This window comes from Eurosta solidaginis, chromosome 1 (genome assembly GCF_040869045.1).
Source record: "Eurosta solidaginis isolate ZX-2024a chromosome 1, ASM4086904v1, whole genome shotgun sequence".
In the NCBI taxonomy this organism is placed as follows: domain Eukaryota; kingdom Metazoa; phylum Arthropoda; class Insecta; order Diptera; family Tephritidae; genus Eurosta; species Eurosta solidaginis.
In genome coordinates this window covers 11573249-11596800 of record NC_090319.1, presented here as the reverse complement: position 1 = coordinate 11596800, position 23552 = coordinate 11573249, and the positions used below count along the sequence as shown (strand labels likewise).

The 23552-nt window shown below is 37.9% G+C and overlaps 1 protein-coding gene across 1 annotated transcript; it reads right to left on the bottom strand.

The window, feature by feature from the left end:
- Window positions 1–2292: 2292 nt before the first annotated feature.
- LOC137248939 (sorbitol dehydrogenase-like) lies at window positions 2293–23379 on the bottom strand. The gene is made up of 5 exons (XM_067779942.1): window positions 23241–23379; window positions 3627–3660; window positions 2867–3555; window positions 2682–2803; window positions 2293–2625 (listed from the first exon to the last, which is right to left on the bottom strand). Exons 1-5 carry the CDS (start codon window positions 23292–23294, stop codon window positions 2448–2450), a joined length of 1077 nt encoding a protein of 358 aa, XP_067636043.1. The 5' UTR covers window positions 23295–23379; the 3' UTR covers window positions 2293–2447.
- Window positions 23380–23552: the final 173 nt, after the last annotated feature.

Below are 23552 nucleotides of genomic sequence, written 5' to 3'. Positions count from 1 at the left end.
TCGCATTAAGCTACAATCTTGGAACTTCGTACATAATTAAGAAGTCGGGGGCAATAAATGAAAGAGGAGAAAAACTCCGGTAAGTGGTGCACGGATTGAGATATTTAAAAATTTTGTCCGAATTTGGAAAATTTTGCGCTTGAGTTTTAAGTAGCTATAGACCTGAAACTTTGAACAAATCTTAGAGGCCAATGAAGATTCAGTGTTGAGTTATTGAGTTGATTCCGAGCAGACATCTGTAATTCGGTAAAGGAAAGTTTCTCCTAGTCAGCAATTCCAATCAATGCCGCTACGCGGGGTGATACCATACAAACACACTACTAAGCAAATAGTGTATCTCTTGGCGTTAGTACGCTAGCCCACAACGAGTTGATCGCATTCATACGTTGCCTGGGGCCTCCAAGATGGTTAATCACTCTCAGTTGTAATGATCTCAACTGGCTTGATATGCGCAAGGCTTTGCTTTTAGCTGATGGCAGACCAAATGAAGAATTAAATATTATAGATGTGCAAAAATTACTTGAACGGTATCCTGTAGTGCAGAGTCGCCACTTTTCACGTCGTGTCGATGCGTTTATAAAGTTGTTAAAACATAATGATACACTGCTTGGCGGCAAAGATACCGATTACTGGTGTCGAATAGAATTTCAGAATGTTGGAAGCCCTCACCTTGTCGTATGGATCGGAAGAGTTCCATTATTTGAAACGCCAGAAGGAATTTCATTGATCGAAAGCATAGTCTCGTGCCACTTGCCTGATGAACAAGACGAAACTCAGTGGGAACTGGTTATGCGTACTCAGGTACATCGCCATACACATACTTGTCACAAAAACAACTCCGACTAATGCCGATTCGCTTTACCACGAACGCCTTGCCAGAAACCCGCATAGTTCCTCCGAGTTGAGATGAATTTATCAGAATGGTGGACGATTTTGTACCTTGAAGCGAACGGTTAATAAGAAGTGGGTCAACAATTACAACAAAAACATTGTGGAGCTTTGGGTTGGTAACATGGACATTCAACCATGTGGATCCAACGAGTCTATTGCACATTATATTGCGAAATATATTTCCAAAAATGAGCCGGCAGAAGTTGACGATGTGTAGCTAAAGCCATCCGCCAGATAAGCCGAAACGAACTAATATAGCCAGGCAGCTTTTTAAATCATGTATGCGAATTATGAAGGAGCGGCAAGTATCGGCATCTGAATGTGTATATCGGCTGTGTCGTCTAAATGTGTTTTCTTAAATACGCGTAAACCTGAACAGCGATGTCATGTCTTAAAATATTAAGGAAATCAAGCTGTTGGTATTTGCAGTAACATATTTGAACGCTACAGAAATCGACCTTATATTATGGGATATGATTTCCCTAACATTTGCCTTCCCGAGTTTGCAATGTAATTTGAACTGGACTATGGGAACATTGTAGACGTTAACGAAGAAAGCATTGATGCTGATTTAGGCGCAAACTAATAAAGCTCACTAATGGAATCAAGATGGAGGTTCGATCCAATAAAGCAGTAGTTCGTGCACCATACCTCCAAATACATTCTGATCCCGAAAACTACTTCTACAGCTTACTGATGCAATACCTGCCTTTTCTACCTCGAACTGAAAAGGAGAAAATAAAAACCCCAGCTGGTAAGGGGGTCAGAATATACCCGCGGTAGGTATGCCTGTCGTAAGAGGCGACTAAAATACCAGATTCAAGGGGTGTGTAGCGCAACCCTTCAGGTTGCCAGCGCAATATATAGCTTCTCCAAACCCAATTGTCAACCTCACCTATCCGCGGCGAATCCTGTTTCACTAACAGACGAGGCTCTGGCGACCCCAAGCTCCTCATGGAACTTGGGGGTTGGGAGGAAGGGGATGGCCTGAAGGTTTAATGTGGCCACATAAATCGTTCCCGAGATGGTCGGGCTAGCACCTTAATGGTGCTGTGGTACCGAAGCGTACCGGATCTGTATCCGGCAAAGGACCATCACATCGATAACACTCCCCAAAGCCTTCGGGGAGCAACCTTATCGCTACAACAACAACAACAACAACAGAAAATAAAAATAAAATAAAAAAATTTTAAGCACTTCATTTATATAAATGGACAAAAATCAGCGAAAAATTTCTCCTTATACAAGGGCATATTCTTGCTAAACTTTGATTTTTAAATTTTGACATAGAAATTGAAAATATATTTATGAAAGGTAAAAAAATAATGGTGGAGCGCAATTGATTGACTAATGATATCTCCTTTCCTACCAACTTTCCAATCCAAGTAATGTGCGCTCCACTTTTATATTTTTACTTCTATTTTATTTTTATTTATTTTCTCATTTTTTTAACTAAAAATATTTTGACTGACAAAATCATAACATTTCTCGCATCTTAGAAGCTAATCTAAAATTTATTTTGTAGACCTCTCTCTTACGCCATTGTTAACTATATCTCAAGCTTTATTATTTATGCCTCTAGGTTGTACATGTATCATTACTTTAATAGCACCACCATGGCCATAACGTGCAGTTTCGAAAGCCTTCGCCGTCTCGGTGATATCAAAGTGGTGTGTAATTAAACGTTTCGCATTTATTTTACCCGAAGCTATTAACGCCAGCGCAGCAGGGTAACTAAAAATTAGAATTGCAATGAAAAAAAAACTTGTTTCAAATTAATAAAAACTTACTCATTGCAATAACGAAAAACACCGCGTATGTCCACCTCGCGTACTAATGCATTCATAAGAGGTATTTTTGGCTCTGCCACACCCATGCCCACAATAACGACGCAGCCACCTGAACGTGTGCCCTGCAAGTCAAATTGTAATTAGCTGGGCACTAAAAATTGCAAATTTTTTTTTTTTTAAGTTACCAAAATGCTCACGCGCGTCGTACTCTCGGCACCGCAGCAATCGATCGACTTATCTGGTTCTGCACCCATTACTGCATGTACCTGCTTTACAACATCCTCAGCAGTATCATTCTTGTTTATTAGTAGGGTATGCGTAGCACCAAGTTCTTTCGCCACATCCAAACGTTGTTGTACCAAATCTGTAATTAATATCTTTTCGGCGCCCATGGCTTTTGCAGTAAGCAATGTAACTAAACCAATTGGACCAGCACCTAGTACAAGTACCTTCGAGCCGAGTTCTACACCAGCGCGCCGACAAGCATGTACCCCCACTGAGAGGGGCTCGAGTAATGCACCCTCTTCCATGCTTACGTGATCGGGCAATTTGAAACAGAAATCGGCAGCATGTTTGAAGTACCGTGTGAGATTGCCATCATATGGTGGGGTAGCACAAAACACCATATCGGGGCAGAGATTATATTTACCAACTTTGCAGTGATCGCAGTAACGGCAGGGTACACCGGGTTCACAAGCGACACGATCGCCAACAGCTAAGTGTTTCACTTTTTTGCCAACTTTAGCTACAACGCCAGCTGCCTCGTGTCCGATAACCATTGGTTTGTTAACTATGAAATCGCCAATACGTCCATTAACCAAGTAATGTACATCAGAACCGCAAATGCCTACTGAGTCCATAGCAAGAAGTACCTCTAAAATAATAAATAAGGAAAACTATTATTTTCCACGGGCCTTATTGCAAGTGGTTCACGTGAATACGAACCATCATCAGCAATCTCCGGTATAGGGCGTTGCTCCTGGTAAAGAGGAAAACAGAAAGTTAATTTCACATCGGAATATCTTTTTCAGAGCAATATAAAATTCATAAGTTTTATCAGAACTCTGCAAAAATACAAATAACTCATTCCTATGAGCAAACAATTCATTCCTATAAATCGAAGATTCTAAAATCTCCCAAATTGGGTGTTACGCCCGGGACTCGCCACTTAAAAACCGCAACCAATGCAATATCTAATAAGCCGCATACGATCTTGACGGCATCTTTGTTTGAAGGCATATATCTAGTATTCCAGTCCCCTAATGGAAAAAGTAAAGATTCCTGGCTGGTTTGTGTGCTTCGAAACCATGCGCAGAACAGCGCAGAAGGGTAACAGGAAATTCTCACGTCTACCACAGGGGCCATAAGGAGGGAGCCTAACGTTGAAGCCACTGTATTGATTTTGTGGAGGCAAAGAGATTTCGGTTTATAGTTCTGCTGTTTACGGCTGTAAAGAAGCGTCTTGCCGCGGCTCATAAAAAAGGGAACTGCTTTAGATGATGGGTGATAAAAAAGTCTACGAAAACTCTACAAAAAAATCCGGCGGATTAAAGATTTCCGTGGAAAATTCCTGTACGCATGATAATAGCGGCCTGGAAACTGACTTATAGTTAAGTTATTAAGTTGTGAAGCGCCCTTTCATCTCATCTCAAAATAGCGGAGAAGGATGCGCCAGTGAGAATAGTAAAATAGCATATTGGAATTTAAATGAGCTCTGCCCAAACTGCAAGAGTTATCGCAAACCTCGCTCATTACAGCGTAATTAGCTTACTTCATATCGCATATAAGATTCTATGAACTGATTGGACCTTATCCGTGCAGCTTACCACATGGTAAATCCACTATTCACCAGATTTTCCCATTACGACAAATTCCGCAGCAGACTCATGATAAGAATATCGACACGCACCGCCTTTTTGTAGAGTTGAAAGATGCTTTTAGCTAATTGAGCTGCTTATGCCCTGCTATGTATGCAACTGAGCTCCCTGGAAAGCTTGCCAAATGACGATCAGCGAAACCAGGAGCATCGTAAGGATTGGAAAGGACCTCTCTGAGCGAATTAAAATCAAAGGAGGCTTACCACAAGCCAACTCCCTATGCTGCGATTTGTTCAACCAATTTGCATCGTGACCCTTTTTAATTTTTCCTACCACTCCTATCCACTTAACCGTTCACGGATATAAATCCGAAACTGTGAGGGACTCTGGCTATCTGAGAACTGCCAATAATAGCGAAAACAATGTCAGCCTATAAATCAGACGGAGAATCGTTCTAGCCAAAAAACAAAAGCAAAGCCATCCCTCCACCAACAAAAATCACGCTCATCATACTCAACCCCATGCATGGCTCTGCATCATGAACATTGTCGAGAAAAGTAAGAACAGTAAGACACTTATAGTATTGCTCCGCAATATTTATGGTCCTGTCCATGACGCCCACGGCATATACCAAAAGGGGTTCAATGATGAGCTGTATAAGCTTGTCGGATGTGAATATAGTTCAAAGAATTTTACCCAAAAGCTGTGGTGACTAGGTCAGGTATGTGCTGACATGGATGCAGACACTCTGGCTCCGGAATAATTCCTCTTGAAGCAGATGAAGAGGAGACCACCAGTGAGTGGAGACAGTTTTTATCCCCCATAGTGCGCCGAATTATCGTAAGTTATCGCGAAACAGGCCAACTTGGTGTGACTTGTCACCGAACAGCCAAAATTGCCTAGGAAGGTAAGCGATATACATGATGACAATTATTTTCAAGTTGATTGAAAGCAAATTAAGATCTCCGGACAATTATGTGTTTAACAGCAGTATAAATAGCCTTTTTGACCATTATTTGCTTAGTGCAAAGCTAAATTAAACTCCACTATTTCGGCTCAACGTTTCGCTAAGCACCTTAGCTTCTTCAGGAGCGAAACTGAATTTATTTAGTAATTTTTATCACAAAGAAGTAATTTTATCACAACAACAATGTACATGAAAGAAAGTTATTAAAAGGAATTACGGTTAGAATTAAGCAAACAGATTGTTTAGTAGAAAAGTAGTAAGTTGTTGTTATTGTTGTGATAAAATTACTTGTTTGTGATAAAAATTACTAAATAAATTTAGTTTCGCTCCTGAAGAAGCTAAGGTGCTTAGCGAAACGTTGAGCCGAAACAGTAGAGTTCAATTTAGCAATGCACTATGCAAATAATGATCAAAAAGCCTATTTATACTGCTGGCAAACTAAAATCTTTGGAGTACAATTGGGATACTCCAAAGATCTTAGTTTGGGACTACTTGACGTCAAATCGTACTCGATGAAAAATATATGGTAAGACTCTCTTTAGAGACTAGTCGTACGCACTAGTCGTACAACTTTTTGCAAGGTATGTATGTTTATAAAGTTAACCCTGCTAGACAGAGCTGACGGAAACTCCAACACATTAACAGAATTTTTGACATCACTAAACACTCGCATAAATTTTTCATTTTATTTCTATGGAAAACCATGGTATGTATGTGTATGCATACACGTATACAAAATGTTTACATTAGGTTTGTCATGCCACTTCTAACAACCTGATAGAAACTTGCTTAGACCCTTTTTAATTTTTCCTACCACTCTCCTATCCACTTAACCGTTCACGGATATAAATCCGAAACTGTGAGGGACTCTGGCTATCTGAGAACTGCCAATAACAGCACATGACACAAAAACCATGCGCAAATATAAAACGACGAAATTTGTGCAAATGAAAATTTTGACATACACGGCTCAAAAACACTGCGCAATATTCATTTTTAAAGTAGCGCAACAAATGAAACATGTGTTTTAATTGTATAAAAAAGGCACTAGTTGTATAAAAAATCACTATTTATTTTCCACAGTGCTGGTAATTCACGGTATAAGTGGAAAAACTCGCATCAGAAGCGTTTATTTTCCATTGTATTTATAAAATATATATTTTAATTGCAAGACCAGCTCAACTCATTGCAGGACTGCGCAATATTCATTTTTCAACTAGCGCAACAAATGAAACATGTGTTCTAATTGTATAAAAATTATTATGTATTATTGAATTTGTGTGAATTCCTGTTACCAGCTAGAGATGGTCCTTACGCCTTCGATATTAACATTTTTAAGCAATAACTACTGATGTTATATTATCAGGAACCACAGGTAAACTGTGTATGATTTACCACACACGAAGAAAAAAGCATGTGCAATATTTGCAGACAAGCGTAAATATCAAAATCGTTTTGATTTTAGCGCAGTTCTCTGCGCAAATAGCGCAACCAGTGCACACACCGGGCAAATCCTTTTGCAAATTGGTAATTGGCACAAGGATACTTGAGCCGTGTAATTGGCGTATTACGCTGTGATGTAAATTTCCCTTAGCCATATCTGTCAATTGATGCCTCAAATTACTGATAGCTGTCTAGCAGGGAAGTTACCCGTATAACATCACAAATGGAAGGACAGAAGACATATTTGGCAGCTCAACTGAAAGCGCAAGAGGCATGTATATCTGAAATGTCCGCACAAATTTCGGAACAGGTATCATCGCAGCTCTTTGTGAAACTGGAAGAGCAGCATGCAAAAATTTTACAACTCAAGGACAAAATTGATGCCGAGATAGAAGCGTTAAAAGATCGTATGGAGCAGTTACAACTAAACCGCCCAGCTGTGCCAGCGAGCATTACGAAGGTAAAAACTCCATCTTTAGACGATTCTGTTCCTTTCCAGGTCTTTAAGCTACAGTTCGAGAAGACTGCAGCAGTGAACAACTGGAATGCTGAAGATAAAGTGGCAGCTCTATTCGTAGCATTGAAGGGGCCAGCAGTCCTACAGACGATTCCCGAAGGAGAGCGGAACAACTATGAAGCATTGATGACCGCTGTCGAGAGACGTTATGGAAGCGAGTATAAAAAACAAATCTACCAAATAGAATTGCAAAACCGCTACCAAAAATCTAACGAGAGACTTTGCAGGAGTTTGCTTCAGACATTGAAAGATTGGCTCATCTTGCAAATGCGGACGGACCTGTGGAATACACTGAAAGGGTAAAGATTCAGAGTTTTATAAATGGCATACGGGACGTCGAAACAAAGCCAGCTACATACGCAAACCCAAACCCTACATTCACAGAAACGGTATCACATGCTCTGATTCAGGAAACAGCATCGCTTCTGTTTAAGCCAGCGTTCAAAGCACGCCGTGTGGAGGTGGAAAGGCCAGACTGGGTGAACACAATATTGGAGGCGCTGAAAGGATCGCAAAAGCGGAGTGAAAGAGTTATCAAATCCTTTAAATGTGGGAAACCCGGTCACATTGCACGTCATTGCAATGTTGATCGTAGTAGTTTCAACAGCATGGGTGGTCTTAATAACAAAGCTGGAGGGGATGAGAGTAGTATGGAAATACCGGTTCTAGCCCAAAGGGAGAAAGGAAAAGTATATACACACCGACACACATATATATACAACAAAACAATTTCGTTGCCTACTTTTAGGCGCACACGTTCTTAAGCTTAGAGCTTTCGGTTTGTGTTCTGGCTGATCTTCCGGTTCGGGTTTGTGTTCTGGCTAACTTCCGCTAGGTGGCGCATAAGAAAAAGCTTAGTGGTGTATAAGAAAAAGCTTAGAGCTTTTTACCTTTAGCAGAGCTTTGCCGTAAACATGACAGCATGTAAATTATATATATAACAACAAACCGCAAAATACATACCGACACAGACACACCCATCCATATACATACATTTAGATAAGGGCTACTTGTCTCAATGTATATACCTAAGTTGGACATCTTTTGAGTAAAAAAAAATGAGGATCGTTAAATGAGGGCCGCAAATTTTTAAATGTCCCCTCATATTTCAAATGAGTCCTAGACTTTACCCGAGCCGTTTTAAAGAGTTCCATAGATTTCTAATCGAGCGACTGCTCCCCAATCCCCCCCTTTTTTCTCGTCTACAAAAAGTAGCAGTTGGACACTTGTAGTACCGCCCAATCCCAACCCCCAACCCCCTTTTTTCTCGTCTACAAAAAGGAATCGAAGGGCACTTGTAGTACCGCCCCCCCTTTTTTCTCGTCTGCAAAACGGGCCTGTCGTGCACCCGATCAGAGCAGATTTTTAACTAAAGGTTATCTTAATATGGAACTCATGATTTTCCATTATTGAACATTTTATTTGTATGTACATACTTACACATATGATTGTACCTACATGGGAATTTTATTAAACCACACTGATACGAAACCTTAACCGTACAACATTGAAACATATTTATATGTATATATGTAAATGAAACTTCATGCTGTATTTCATTTAATTAAATTCGTTATCTGAATTTTCCGTAAGTATAAAACATAGAAACCCGATCAGGGGCAGATTGAACATTTTATTTGCCTTTTTTATTAGGTTGCAAGTTCGTGTGCACATGCTGATGCTGGTCCATATATATATATATATGCATGTGAGAATTTCATAACTAAGTAAAGGTTATGAAAGGTAATTTATATGCCGTCATGTTTAAGGAGCCCAAATGGTTGTAATCAATGTGAGAACATGTTTTATTGAAATACAAAACCAAAAAAGTCATAAGTTCAATATTAAGATAACCTTTATAACCTGAAATTCTCACATGGATATATATATGGACCAGCATCAGCATGTGCAGACGAACTTGCAACCTAATAAAAAAGACAAATAAAATGTTCAATCTGCCCCTGATCGGGTTTCTATGTTTTATACTTACGGAAAATTCAGATAACGAATTTAATTAAATGAAACACAGCATGAAGTTTTATTTACATATATACATATAAATATGTTTCAATGTTGTACGGTTAAGGTTTCTTATCAGTGTGGTTTAATAAAATTCCCATGTACAATCATATGTGTAAGATGTACATACAAATAAAATGTTCAATAATGGAAAATCATGAGTTCCATATTAAGATAACCTTTAGTTAACAATCTGCCCTGATCGGGTGCCCGACAGGTCCGTTTAGCAGACGAGAAAAAAAAAAGGGGGGGGGGGGGGGGGGGGCAGTACTACAAGTGCCCATCGACTCCTTTTTGTAGACGAGAAAAAAGGGGGTTGGGGGTTGGGGGTTGGGATTGGGCGGTACTACAGGTGTCCAACTGCTACTTTTTGTAGACGAGAAAAAAGGGGGGGATTGGGGAGCAGTCGCTCGATTAGATATCTATGGGACTCTTTAAAACGGCTCCGGTGAAGTCTAGGACTCATTAGAAATATGAGGGGACATTTAAAAATTTGCGGCCCTTTAAAAATTTGCAGCCCTTTAAAAATGTAGGGCCCCCCATTTAACGATCCTCATTTTTTTTACTCAAAAGATGTCCAACTTATATACATTGAGACAAGTAGCCCTTATCTAAATGTATGTATATGGATGGGTGTGTCTGTGTCGGTATGTATTTTGCGGTTTGTTGATATATATGTATATATATATATAATTTATATGCTGTCATGTTTACGACAAAGCTCTGCTAAAGGTAAAAAGCTCTAAGCTTTTTCTTATACACCACTAAGCTTTTTCTTATGCGCCACCTAGCGGAAGTTAGCCAGAACACAAACCGGAACCGGAGGATCAGCCAGAACACAAAACGAAAGCTCTAAGCTTAAGAACGTGTGCGCCTAAAAGTAGACAACGAAATTGTTTTGTTGTATATATATGTGTGTCGGTGTGTATATACTTTTCCTTTGTCATTTTCCTTTCTCCATTTGGGCTAGAACCGGTATTTCCATACTACTGATGAGCAAGAGAGAGTAAGATGTAGAGGTCGAGAGCTAGATCCAGCTATTGAATGTCCTGTGATATCTGTGTCGCAAATTGGTAGAAAATTAATTTAAAACTTAATATGTGCTTCAATTAGTATTAAGATAGTGCGCGTGTGTTGTAATAAATAAAAAACAAACCTGGTTTGCTTGAGCTGAGCTTGTGAAAAATATAGTCAATTTGTTTAAAGTTTAATTTTCTGCTACATCTGTTCTTCCGTATTGCATAATCACATACAAACCTACAATGTCAAAAGAAAGAAGTGAAAGGCAACAACACCGACAGCTGCTGAAAGCAAATTCTAATTTATCTTCGCCAAATACATTGACCACCACTCGTAATGCAGAGAAAAAGGTACAAGTTGAGCTGACTACATCTGAACAGCTTCTTTATATGTGGGAGTAGAAATTAAAGAAACATGAAGATAACATAATCAGGCAAATCAACGAATCTATGAAAAATTTGGAGGAGAGGGTTATGCAGAGAATAGATGAGATTGCCGGTGAGTTAGCAAACACAAAACAGAGAATTACGAAAATTGAGGAAGGAATAACTGGTGTAGAAAAAATATACACAGAATTAGAGGTACTCAAATGCGAAACAAATGATATGCTTGAGCAGATCGAAAAATTTGAGGAAAATGCGTTCTCAACCGATACTATTATTATGGGAATACCATATTCTAAAGATGAAAACATCAGCGAAATTTTCTCAAAGCTGTGTCGTGCCATAAATATTGAGCCTCCTGGCAAACGCCAATTTTTTCGTATGCGCACAAACAGAACAACAAGTCAGCTTCGGCGCCTATTATAATAAAATTAAACACGACACATGATCGAATTCATCTGCTTAAAGCTATCGCTGCATTTTGCAAATTAAAAAAGAGAGCATTAACACTCTCCGATATTGATGAAGTTGACTACGGAAAAATTTATGTTCACGAGAGCTTAACTTTGCAAAACAGAGATGTTATGCGCCACGCAACGCAATTAAAGAAATAAACTGTACTTGCATCTGTTTTTAGTATGAGAGGCAAAGTATATGTGAAAGTGCAGCGGAGTGCAGAGGCGAAACTAGTTAAAAGCAATAATGATGTTGATGTGCTAGTCAGCGAAGCGAAACATGCAAAAGAAACGCTGAAAACATAATATTACATAAACATATACTTATTGTTATTGCTTCACATTAGTTATCTTCTTTAAATTTATTTCCTTTTATCTTTTTATTTTATATGTATGTATATACATGTATGTCCTTTACTTTGTTTTGATTTTAGTAATTTTTGTTATTGAAAGCCAATTAAACTGTGCTAGTTGCGTAAATGATTATGGATAGTTCGAATGAGTTCTTGAGCACTGACAACGATTGTTTGAGAATTATCTTAAATACTGTAAGCAAAAATCATCCGGGCTTGCAGCTCTGTCACATTAACGCTCGTAGCTTTAACACCCCAAAGCTTGATTATATGAACTTCATTCTGCAGGATTCAAAGATAGATATTTTATGTGTGACTGAGACCTGGTTTAGAGAAGATATTGGTGATAACATGTATGCATTAAATGGCTACAAAGTGAATAGGAACGACAGGAAAACAGGTGCCAGAGGCGGGGGTGTTGCCATATACTGCAAAGTACATATTCCTCACAAAATAATTTTTAAGTCAAGTGTAGATGATCCTATTGAGTATATTTTAATCGAAGTTGGGAATAGGTCTAATAAATGCTTAATTGTATGTGTATACAACCCCAATAAAACATTCAAGCTTGATAATTTATTTTCGCAATTGGCCCAATTTTCTCACATGTATGAGCATATACTACTTTGTGGTGATTTCAACACGGATATACTAAATAGAGACTCACGATGTCTAAAATTAACGGATGATTTGAACTCCATAGGACTAGATGTCGTTAACAAATATCCTACGCGATTTTCAACCAATTGTAAACCTAGTTTGCTAGATTTGATGTGCACATCCAACAGTTCGGAGGTGCTCCATTATGACCAATTCTCCCTTGCCGAATTATCTGACCACGGCATGTTGTTTATTTCATATAACCTAGCCCTAAGTTGCACAAATAGAACACAGTTCTACTACAGGGATTTTAAAGCAGTCAATCTTTCTGAGCTTGCATATGAGGCTAGTATTTTGCATTGGAACGGCGTATGGATCCTTCCTGATATTAATCAAAAACTTAATTTTTTTGTATCGCAAGTACTTTACTTGTTTGATAAATATGTTCCACTAAAGAAAGTCAAAACTGAAAGTAGGAAACAGCCATGGTTCACGAATCAAGTTTTATCGGCTATTATAGCACGCAATAAGTTATATAGTCGTTGGAAGCGTGACCCTACGGAAACAGCTTGGGAGTTTTTTCGCCAAGCCAGAAATAATGCTACACTGCTAATTAAGAATTTTAAGAGAGAATTTTATAAAACGAAGCTTGATACTAATTTGCCGGTTAAAAATCTGTGGCAAAATTTAAGATCCCTAGGTATCGGGTCAAAACTTAATTCAGGATGCGATTTAAATCCAGATGATATGAACAATTTCTTTCTACAGTCATGCAAAACATAAAATTACGGGAACTTCAAGATTGATGAAAATTTACTTCATACACCATAAATGAATTTCAGTTCAATGCAGTAACAGAGGTCGATGTCATGAGAAGTATAATTGCAATTAAATCGAAAGCAGTTGGTGAGGATGGTGTTAGTCTTAGGTTTTTGAAACTGATAATACAATACATAGTGCCAACTCTGACTCACATAATTAATTTTACAATTACAACGTCAACCGTTCCCGATGCTTGTAAATAGCAAAAGTCATTCCTGTTGCAAAAAAAACCGTCGGCTGCTGTCTCAATAGATTATCGTCCCATAAGTATATTGCCAGTCTTGTCAAAAGTCTGGGAAAAATTAGCGGCTGCCTAAATTATGGAATATCTTAATACAAACAGGCTCCTGAGCGAATTTTAGTCTGGTTAAAGAGCTTTCCATAGTTGTAATACTGCCATGTTCAAAATTATTGAAGATATCCGCCCAGCCTATGACAGAGGTGAATTAACTGTGCTGGCACTTTTGGATTTTTCTAAAGCTTTCGACACAGTGGATCACTCTATTCTTTTACTAAAATTAAGTAAATACTACGGATTCTCTGATAGTTCCGTAAGGTTGCTTGAAAATGATCTTAGAGGTCGCTTGCAGAAAGTAGTGGTTGGAACTAGTTGCTCGAAGATGAAACGCCTTGATTCTGGGGTGCCACAGGGATCCATTCTCGGTCCATTTCTGTTTTCTGTTTTTATTAATGATATGACCACTATTTCCAAGACCGTATCGATACATCTGTATGCTGATGATGCCCAAGTATATCTTTCTGGCCCGATTGGCCTATCAGAGGATCTGATTTGCAGAATGAATGAAGACCTCTAGCGCATATATTCATCGGCAAATGACAATAAATTAAATCTAAATGCTTCTAAGACCAAGGCTATGTGTTTGGCGTATTCCCGGCAGATAGTTACGACATTGCCTACTTTATCCTTGCAAGGCATTGCTATCAGTTATGAGTCTGTGGTTACTAGCCTTGGATTTAAGTTGAACTCACACCTCGGATGCAAGGACCATGTAAACTATACTTTAAGCAAAATATACTTCGTATTAAGAAAGTTGTGGCAGACAGCAGATTTAATTCTAATTAATGTGAAACTGAAATTGGTGAAAACTCTTATAGTTCCACTGATATCCTTTGGGGGGATCGTTTTCGGCAATATCGACAGTGAGTCACAGAAGAAGTTGCAGTTGGCTTTAAACAACTGCGCTCGATATATATTTTCTAGGCGTAAATTTGATCATATATCGGAGTTTTCCTCCAAGATAGTTAACTGCAGTCTGGTTAGCTTTCTGAATTATCGCAATTTAGGGTTCCTACACGATTTAATCCATAAAAGGCAACCGGAATACCTATTAGAAATTTATGTTTTTCAAAATCAGACAGAACTGGCGACCTTATTGTTCCACGTTATAAGTATCTTACGTCTTCCAGAACATTCTTTGTCAGTGCTATCAAATTATGGAACTCACTACCAAATAACATTAAAAATGAACGCAATACCAGGCGCTTTAAATTGGCTTTATTTGAATTTCTGCAAAATGTACATACATAATGCTTTTTCTTAATTTTTTTTTTTAATCGGATTCATTCTTTTATTTTTGTTTTTATACTCAGTTGAGCAGAGCTCACAGAGTATATTAAGTTTGATTGGATAACGGTTGGTTGTACATATATAAAGGAATCGAGATAGATATAGACTTCCATATATCAAAATAATCAGGATCGAAAAAAAATTTGATTGAGCCATGTCCGTCCGTCCGTCCGTCCGTCCGTCCGTCCGTTAACACGATAACTTGAGTAAATTTTGAGGTATCTTGATGAAATTTGGTATGTAGGTTCCTGAGCACTCATCTCAGATCGCTATTTAAAATGAACGATATCGGACTATAACCACGCCCACTTTTTCGATATCGAAAATTTCGAAAAACCGAAAAAGTGCGATAATTCATTACAAAAGACCGATAAAGCGACGAAACTTGGTAGGTGAGTTGAACTTATGACGCAGAATAGAAAATTAGTAAAATTTTGGACAATGGGCGTGGCACCGCCCACTTTTAAAAGAAGGTAATTTAAAACTTCTGCAAGGTGTAATTTGGCAGTCGTTGAAGATATCATGATGAAATTCGTCAGGAACGTTACTACTATTACTATATGTACGCTTAATAAAAATTAGCAAAATCGGGGAAGGACCACGCCCACTTTAAAAAAAAAATTTTTTTTAAAGTAAAATTTTTACAAAAAATTTAATATCTTTACAGTATATAAGTAAATTCTGTCAACATTCAACTCCAGTAATGATATGGTGCAACAAAATACAAAAAGAAAAGAAAATTTCAAAATGGGCGTGGCTCCGCCCTTTTTCATTTAATTTGTCTAGGATACTTTTAACGCCATAAGTCGAACAAAAATTAACCGATCCTTTTGAAATTTGGTAGGGGAGTAGATTTTACGACGTTAACTGTTTTCTGTGAAAATAGGCGAAATCGGTTAATGCCACGCCCAGTTTTTATACACAGTCGTCCGTCCGTCCGTCCGTCTGCCCGTTAACACGATAACTTGAGTAAATTTTGAGGTATCTTCATGAAATTTGGTATATATGTTCCTGGGCACTCATCTCAGATCGCTATTTAAAATGAACGATATCGGACAATAACCACGCCCAATTTTTCGATATCGAAAATTTCGAAAAATCAAAAAAGTGCGATAATTCATTACCAAATACGCATTAAGCGATGAAACTTGGTAGGTGAGTTGAGCTTATGACGCAAAATAGAAAACTAGTAAAATTTTGGCCATTGGGCGTGGCACCGCCCACTTTTAAATGAAGGTAATTTAGAAGTTTTGCAAGCTGTAATCTGGCAGTCGTTAAAGATATCATGATGGAATTTGGCAGGAACATTACCCTTATTACTTTATGTCTGCTTAATAAAAATTAGCAAAATCGGAGAACGACCACGCCCACTTTTTAAAAAAAAATTTTTTTAAATTAAAATTTTAAAAGAAGAGTTAATATCTTTACAGCATATAAGTAAATTATGCCAACATTCAACTCCAGTAATGATGTGGTGCAACAAATTACAAAAATAAAAGAAAATTTCAAAATGGGCGTGGCTCCGCCCTTTTTCATTTAATTTGTCTAGGATGCTTTTAATGCCATAAGTCGAACAAAAATTAACCAATCCTTGTGAAATTTGGTAGAGGATTGGCTCCTAGGACGATAACTGTTTTCTGTGAAAAAGGGCGAAATCGGTTGAAGCCACGCCCAGTTTTTATACACAGTCCACCGTCTGTCCTTCCGCTCGGCCGTTAACACAATAACTTGAGCAAAAATCGATATATCTTTACTAAACTTAGCACACGTACTTATCTGAACTCACTTTATCTCGATATAAAAAATGGCCGAAATCCGACCATAACCACGCCCACTTTATCGATATCGAAAATTACGAAAAATAAAAAAATTCCATAATTCTATACCAAATACGAAAAAAGGGATGAAACATTGTAACTGGATTGGTTTATTGACGCAAAATATAACTTTGGAAAAAACTTTGTAAAATGGGTGTGACACCTACCATATTAAGTAGAAGAAAATGAAAAAGTTCTACAAGGCGAAATCAACAGCCCTTGGAATCTTGGCAGGAATACTGTTAGTGGTATTCCATATATAAATAAATTAGCAGTACCCGACAGATGATTTTCTGGATCACCTGGTCCACATTTTGGTCGATATTCCGAGAACGCCTTCACATATACATCTAAGGGCCACTCGCTTTTAAACCCCTCATTAATACCTTTAATTGGATATCCATATCGTACAAACACATTCTAGAGTCACCCCTGGCCCACCCTAATGGCGATATCTCGAATAGGCGTCCACCTATAGACCTAATGCCCCCTCCCTATTAAAATGCTCAGTAACACCTTTCGTTTGATACCCATATCGTACAAACATTCTAGAGTCACCCCTGGCCCACCCTAATAGCGATATCTCGAAAAGGCGTCCACCTATAGACCTAATGCCCACTCCCTATTAAAATGCTCAGTAACACCTTTCGTTTGATACCCATATCGTACAAACATTCTAGAGTCATCCCTGGCCCACCCTAATGGCGGTATCTCGAAAAGGCGTCCACCTATAGACCTAATGTCCACTCCCTCTTAAAATGCTCAGAAACACCTTTCGTTTGATACCCATATCGTACAAACATTCTAGAGTCACCCCTGGCCCACCCTAATGGCGATATCTCGAAAAGGCGTCCACCTATAGACCTAATGTCCACTCCCTCTTAAAATGCTCAGTAACACCTTTCGTTTCATACCCATATCGTACAAACATTCTAGAGTCACCCCTGGCCCACCCTAATGGCGATATCTCGAAAAGGCGTCCACCTATAGACCTAATACCCACTCTCTCTTGAAATGCTCAGTAACACCTTTCGTTTGATACCCATATCGTACAAACATTCTAGAGTCACCCTTGGTCCACCTTTATGGCGATATCTCGAAAAGGCGTCCACCTATTGAACTAAGGATTACTCCCTTTTAAAATACTCATTACCACCTTTCATTTGATACCCATATCGTACAAACACATTCTAGAGTCACCTCTGGCCCACCCTAATGGCGATATCTCGAAAAGGCGTCCACCTATAGACCTAATGCCCACTCCCTCTTAAAATGCTCAGTAACACCTTTCGTTTGATACCCATATCGTACAAACATTCTAGAGTCACCCCTGGCCCACCCTAATGGCGATTTCTCGAAAAGGCGTCCACCTATAGACCTAATGCCCACTCCCTCTTAAAATGCTCAGTAACACCTTTCGTTTGATACCCATATCGTACAAACACATTCTAGAGTCACCCCTGCCCACCCTAATGACGATATCTCGAAAAGGCGTCCACCTATAGACCTCATGCCCACTCCCTCTTAAAATGCTCAGTAACACCTTTCGTTTGATATGGCGATATCTCGAAACGGCGTCGACCTATGGAACTAAGGATCACCCCTTTTCAAAATACTCATTAACAGCTTTCATTCGATACCCATATCGTACAAACATATTCTAGAGTCACCCCTGGTCCACCTTTATGGCGATTTCTCGAAAAGGCGTTCACCTATAGAACTAAAGCCCATTCCCTTTTAAAATAATCATTACCACCTTTCATTTGATACCCATATCGTACAAACACATTCTAGAGTCACCCCTAGTCCACCTTAATGGCGATATCTCGAAAAGGCGTCCACCGATAGACCTAAGGCCCACTCCCTCTTAAAATGCTCAGTAACACCTTTCATTTGATACCCATATCGTACAAACAAATTCTAGAGTCAGCCCTGGTCCACCTTTATGGCGATATCCCTAAATGGCGTCCATCAATAGAACTATGGCCTACTCTCTCTTAAAATACTCTTTAATACCTTCCATTTGATACACATGTCATACAACCACATTCCAGGGTTACCCTAGGTCCATTTTCCTACATGGCGATTTCCCTTATTTTGTCTCCATAGCTCTCAACTGAGTATGTAATGTTCGGTTACACCCGAACTTAGCCTTCCTTACTTGTTATTTTTCGTTTTACTATACAAGTCAAAGACCTTCTTGAGCATTCATACAAATATACATACATAGAATAGCTGATAGTGTTTTGATTGAATTAGTTTTCATAATCTATTTATTAAATATAATGTATATTAAAAATAAATTTAGAAATTAAAAATATTGTATTGTTGATAAATAACCGAATGTTGATGTACTTAAGAGACAATAGTCTCACATGTACAAATTTATTAATAAACTTTGAACTTTGAAAATCGAGCAGTCTTACCGTCAGAGGGAATGTGGATGGCAAAGAACGTGTACTAACTGTAGATACGGGCGCATCTCATTCCTTAATCCGATCTGACTTGGTCAACAGGAGAGTAAAACCGTTACCTGGAGCAAGGTTGCGTACGGTCACTGGCGAGTATAACCAAGTCCAGGGAGAAGTGATGTGTGAAGTTTTAATTGGAAAGGTCACAGTTCCACACAAATTCGTTGTGGCGGAGATCGTTGATGAAGTCATATTGGGAGTGGACTTCTTGGTTGACTATGACATCAAGATGGATATGCAAAGAAGGGTGATGCGTTATGAGAACCAGGATGTGCCACTTAACTTCAGTTTGGTAAAAGGGTTCAGCAGTAATCGAGTGCTGGTGAAAGAGATTCGACAAAAACCACAAAAGTCAAACGCAGCAGATCGGGCAAGGGTTGATGGAACGAATGGGCCAAACAAATCAAAACCAAAATAACCTGCGAGAAAAACACTGGCATTGACAAACTCTAATGGACGCACTAAAACGACTGAAAGAATTTTCCAGAAAGAATGCAAGGGTGGTTTCAAGCCAGCGCGCACTACTGTTGTGAAACGTCAAGACGATACTGATGATGCAAAGTCAATCCGTCTCAATCAAGCTCTGCGAAGTAGTTCTTCATTGGCCAAACAACAGAGTGCGAGGGAACGATCCAGTAGTAAGATGAAATGCAGGTACGATGAGAACAATAATTCGGAGGGTTTCTTGGAGGGAGATTTGGTACTGTTATACAACCCTCACCGTCAGAAAAGTGTTCCATCCAAATTTCGGTGCAGTTGGGAAGGCCCGTAAAAAGTTATGAAGAAGATCAGTGACACCATCTACCGCATACAAACCCTTGGGAAACCACGAAGTAGAAGAGTGGTACATTTGGAGATGTTAGCGGCGTTTAGATCAGGAAATTTGTCTGACCGGGACGATCAGACTTATGTGGAGGGCAGTATGACGAATACTAGCAACACTAAGGGGTACTAACATCTCTAAGCCGATACTAAGCAGTGACCCGTATGCACATCAACAAATTAATCATTATGTCTACCCATATGTCCATACGAGCAGCGGAGAAGAGACGCACAAACACATGCATATATCTTAGCTGAAATGCTCACAAAAGAAGGCAATAATTTGTGGAAGTATCACTCATATATACACGCGCATATTAGAAGCTATAAATGTAGTTATAGCTGGTAATTTCATAGGTGATAACTAGCTAGTAAATTCTAGAATAGGAAAGCCTAGAAATATGCAACGAGGAAACCAGACAGTATAAAAGGCAGCAACAGTAGAGGCACGACAATCAGTTTGATTTAAGACGCTATCTGACGAGCAATAGAAGTGTTATTATGAAAGTAGTCTTAAAGGCATATACATATGTAATACTCCTATATTGCTAATAGAAAATGCTCGCAATGTGTTTTGAATCCGAAATTAAAACAAGACAGCCTATAAAATTTTTCTGATTGTAGCAGCATAAGTGTGACAAGAAAAAATTTAAATTTAGGTACATTCGATTATTGAATACAAAAACAAAAACGTTTAAACAGCAATACATCTGCACTCTGATGTTTGGCAATGTACCCAGCCTTTTGTAGCAATATAGAAGTATTACATATATACCATTTTGCATTATTGAGTAGTGGAGTTATTCATTCAACAGTTTAGTGATTCGAACGTTAGTAGAAAGTTGCAAATAAGCAGAATTGCACTAATTTCGTTACAGTATGTAAACACATAGGGTAGATACTCCAGTAACCAGACACCGCTCACAAGCCGAAGACTTTTAACTTTCACCGTTTTAAATAAGAAAACGGTTAACTTATTTTAAAATTTAAAAATATCAGTCAAAATAGCCACTAATTTATAATGGTTTCGCCAGTTGCGTTTTGATTTAGTTTTAAAAGAAAATTTGTTGTTTCAGTTTTGGTTTGAGTGTGTGACGTGATGTGTTAAATCGTGCAATATTTGAATTTTTTTCCTAGTTGTTCTTCAATTGGTTTAGGTGAGTTTTTATTCATAACTTGATAACAAATGTGGTTCAAATGACTATTATTCTACAAATAATTGATAACAATGCGTTATAACAATTAAACTCATTAAAAATATTTATACCTTTTTGTTAATGCACCTGGATACTGGAAGGCAAATAAAAGTATTTTCCAGAGTCCGGACATAGTGTCCGGTTACTAGAAATTATTACCAGTCGCACAATTCCAGTATTTGAACATGCTGCTACTTTAGACCTGCACTAAATAATATTACCCTTTTCATAAGGAATGAGTCCGAAAAAAATAAACGGAATCGGTGAAAGGCCACTTCCACTTTTTTTGAAGATATCTTAGGCGGATGTAATAAGCAATATCTTTGTGAAAAACATTTTTATATGAATGTCATTTTACAACTAATGTGTATTTAAAACAAGAAAATTATTAAACACAATTTTTTTGGAAATGCTCGTGGCACCGCCCGCATATTTTTCTTATAACACTCAACACAAATTTTGCCGCTTTCGGATAAAGACCACACCCACTTTTATATAACAGAAGTTTAACAGGACCGTATACGAATATAATAGGCTATATTTTTGCGAAAAATAACTTTAAATCAAGGCGATTTTTCTTCTACAGTGAATTTTTAACAAGAAAATGAATATATAAAGGAATATTTCTAATAAAAGTTGGAAAAATCCATTAATAAATACGCCCCTTTTTGATAATACTTTCTCTCAGCAAAAATTAAGCTTAATGGACCATACGATAGCAGCTCTCAGCTCAGTATTTAATACTCGGTCACACCCTAACGTAAACACCCTAACTTATTTAAAATGTTTAATTAATACCTTGGAATGTTGTATGTAAGTGTGTTCAAATTAATGAAACATTACTAAACTTAATTTTTTTTATTGTAGTATTTTTTTGTATTTATTGTTTTCCTTTATTTAAATAAAATAATATTTTTGATTATTATTTAGTACGTACATGTAAGTGCATTGATATTATTCAATCATGGGCAAAATTCAACTTTTTTTATTTATTTTGTCTAAATTTTAAATTAAAAATATAAAATACGTTATAAAACAATGACTTTTAATTTAAATAAAAAGTGTACGGTAACTGGATTTTTACTGTCCGCATTCAAAAAAACTGTCCGGTTACTGCCATATTCTGCCTTTTGTTAGAACAATAGTTTTTGCAAAGAATTGAGACTTTTTTAAATGGATGATTTTTATTAGATCCAGAAATAGTCAGCAGTCATTTGTGAACCAAGAAAAACAGTTAAGTGTCCGGCTACTGGCATATCCACCCTATGTACAATATTTAAAAGCTGTTGATATGTAAACATATTATATGTACATTAGACTGGGTCGTTTTATTAACCGATATCGCGCCATCGATTTTTCGATAGGATTGAGCTCAGGATAAAAAAGTTCCAATACGTATACCCAAAAAAATAATTTTCGAGCCTGCGAAAAAAAATGGCGAAGGAGTCAATTTTTCGACCAAAATTCTCCCCAAAACCCAAAAAATATTTTTTTCTTTTCAAAAAACTGTTATCGCCAACGTTTTTACAACTTTTTTTCCTGAGCCCAAATTCTATCGAAAAATCGATGGCGTGATATCGATTAACTTCGATCCATACAAATCGACCCAGGTTAATGTATATACATATGGTTATGTATATATGTTTATATTATAAACTTTTCATGATAACATAGAAACACAGACGAGCCCATCTAATTTCGGCTGTTCATTGGTTGATTTTCTGTAGGATTGTGGCCCAAAAAGTTTAATAGGAACCTTAATTGAGTTTAACTGCATTTTCGAATATTGGGGCATAACCATTCTCTTAATGAATGAGGTGCAAATGTTAGTGTTAGGTTTCTGATGTAAGTCCTCATGAGCAATTTGTCAAGCAAACTGACGTTAAATTTAGCACCTACTTTATTTTGATTATGACTATGCCCCATTGAATGTATTTTCGAATTCTCTTGAAAGGAAAGTTCTGTCAAAAAGAGGGCGTGGTTGTCAAACGATTTCACCAAATTTCTTAGCAGAATTAATCTAGCCGCCTATTCCTATAGGTAATGCGCAGGATATTTTTTATCACAATCGAACTCAAAACCAATTTAATGCGCAGATAGACAGATATGAGGTTAATATAATATGACATTGTCGCGGATTGCTATTAGAAAAATGCCCACCATTGTGACTTGACTTCGTTTGACACATACCTTCTATTTTAAATTTCATTTTTCAATTTGACGTCCCGTCGTAATTTATTTGTGGTAAATTTTTTGATTAAAAACTCACCAGACGCAAGTCCTCAATGCCATACAATACTGCTGTTAGATTGTCTTTTGCCATTTTTTTTATTTAGATTATACTAGCTTTGACACACTTGACTGGACGAAGTGTTCCAAAAATTTACTATTTTTATGCAATGCTCACCACGAACTGAAATGTATTATTCAATGTGTAATATCACCAAGTAGCAAAGTTGCACCATGTATAATTTTCAACGGTGTGTGTTGTGTACGAAGTGTATTCAATCCCGAAATATTAATTTCAGTTCGGTGCTTCAAGACTCGAAAATTGTTATCCTGGAACGCCGACGAGAGGGGC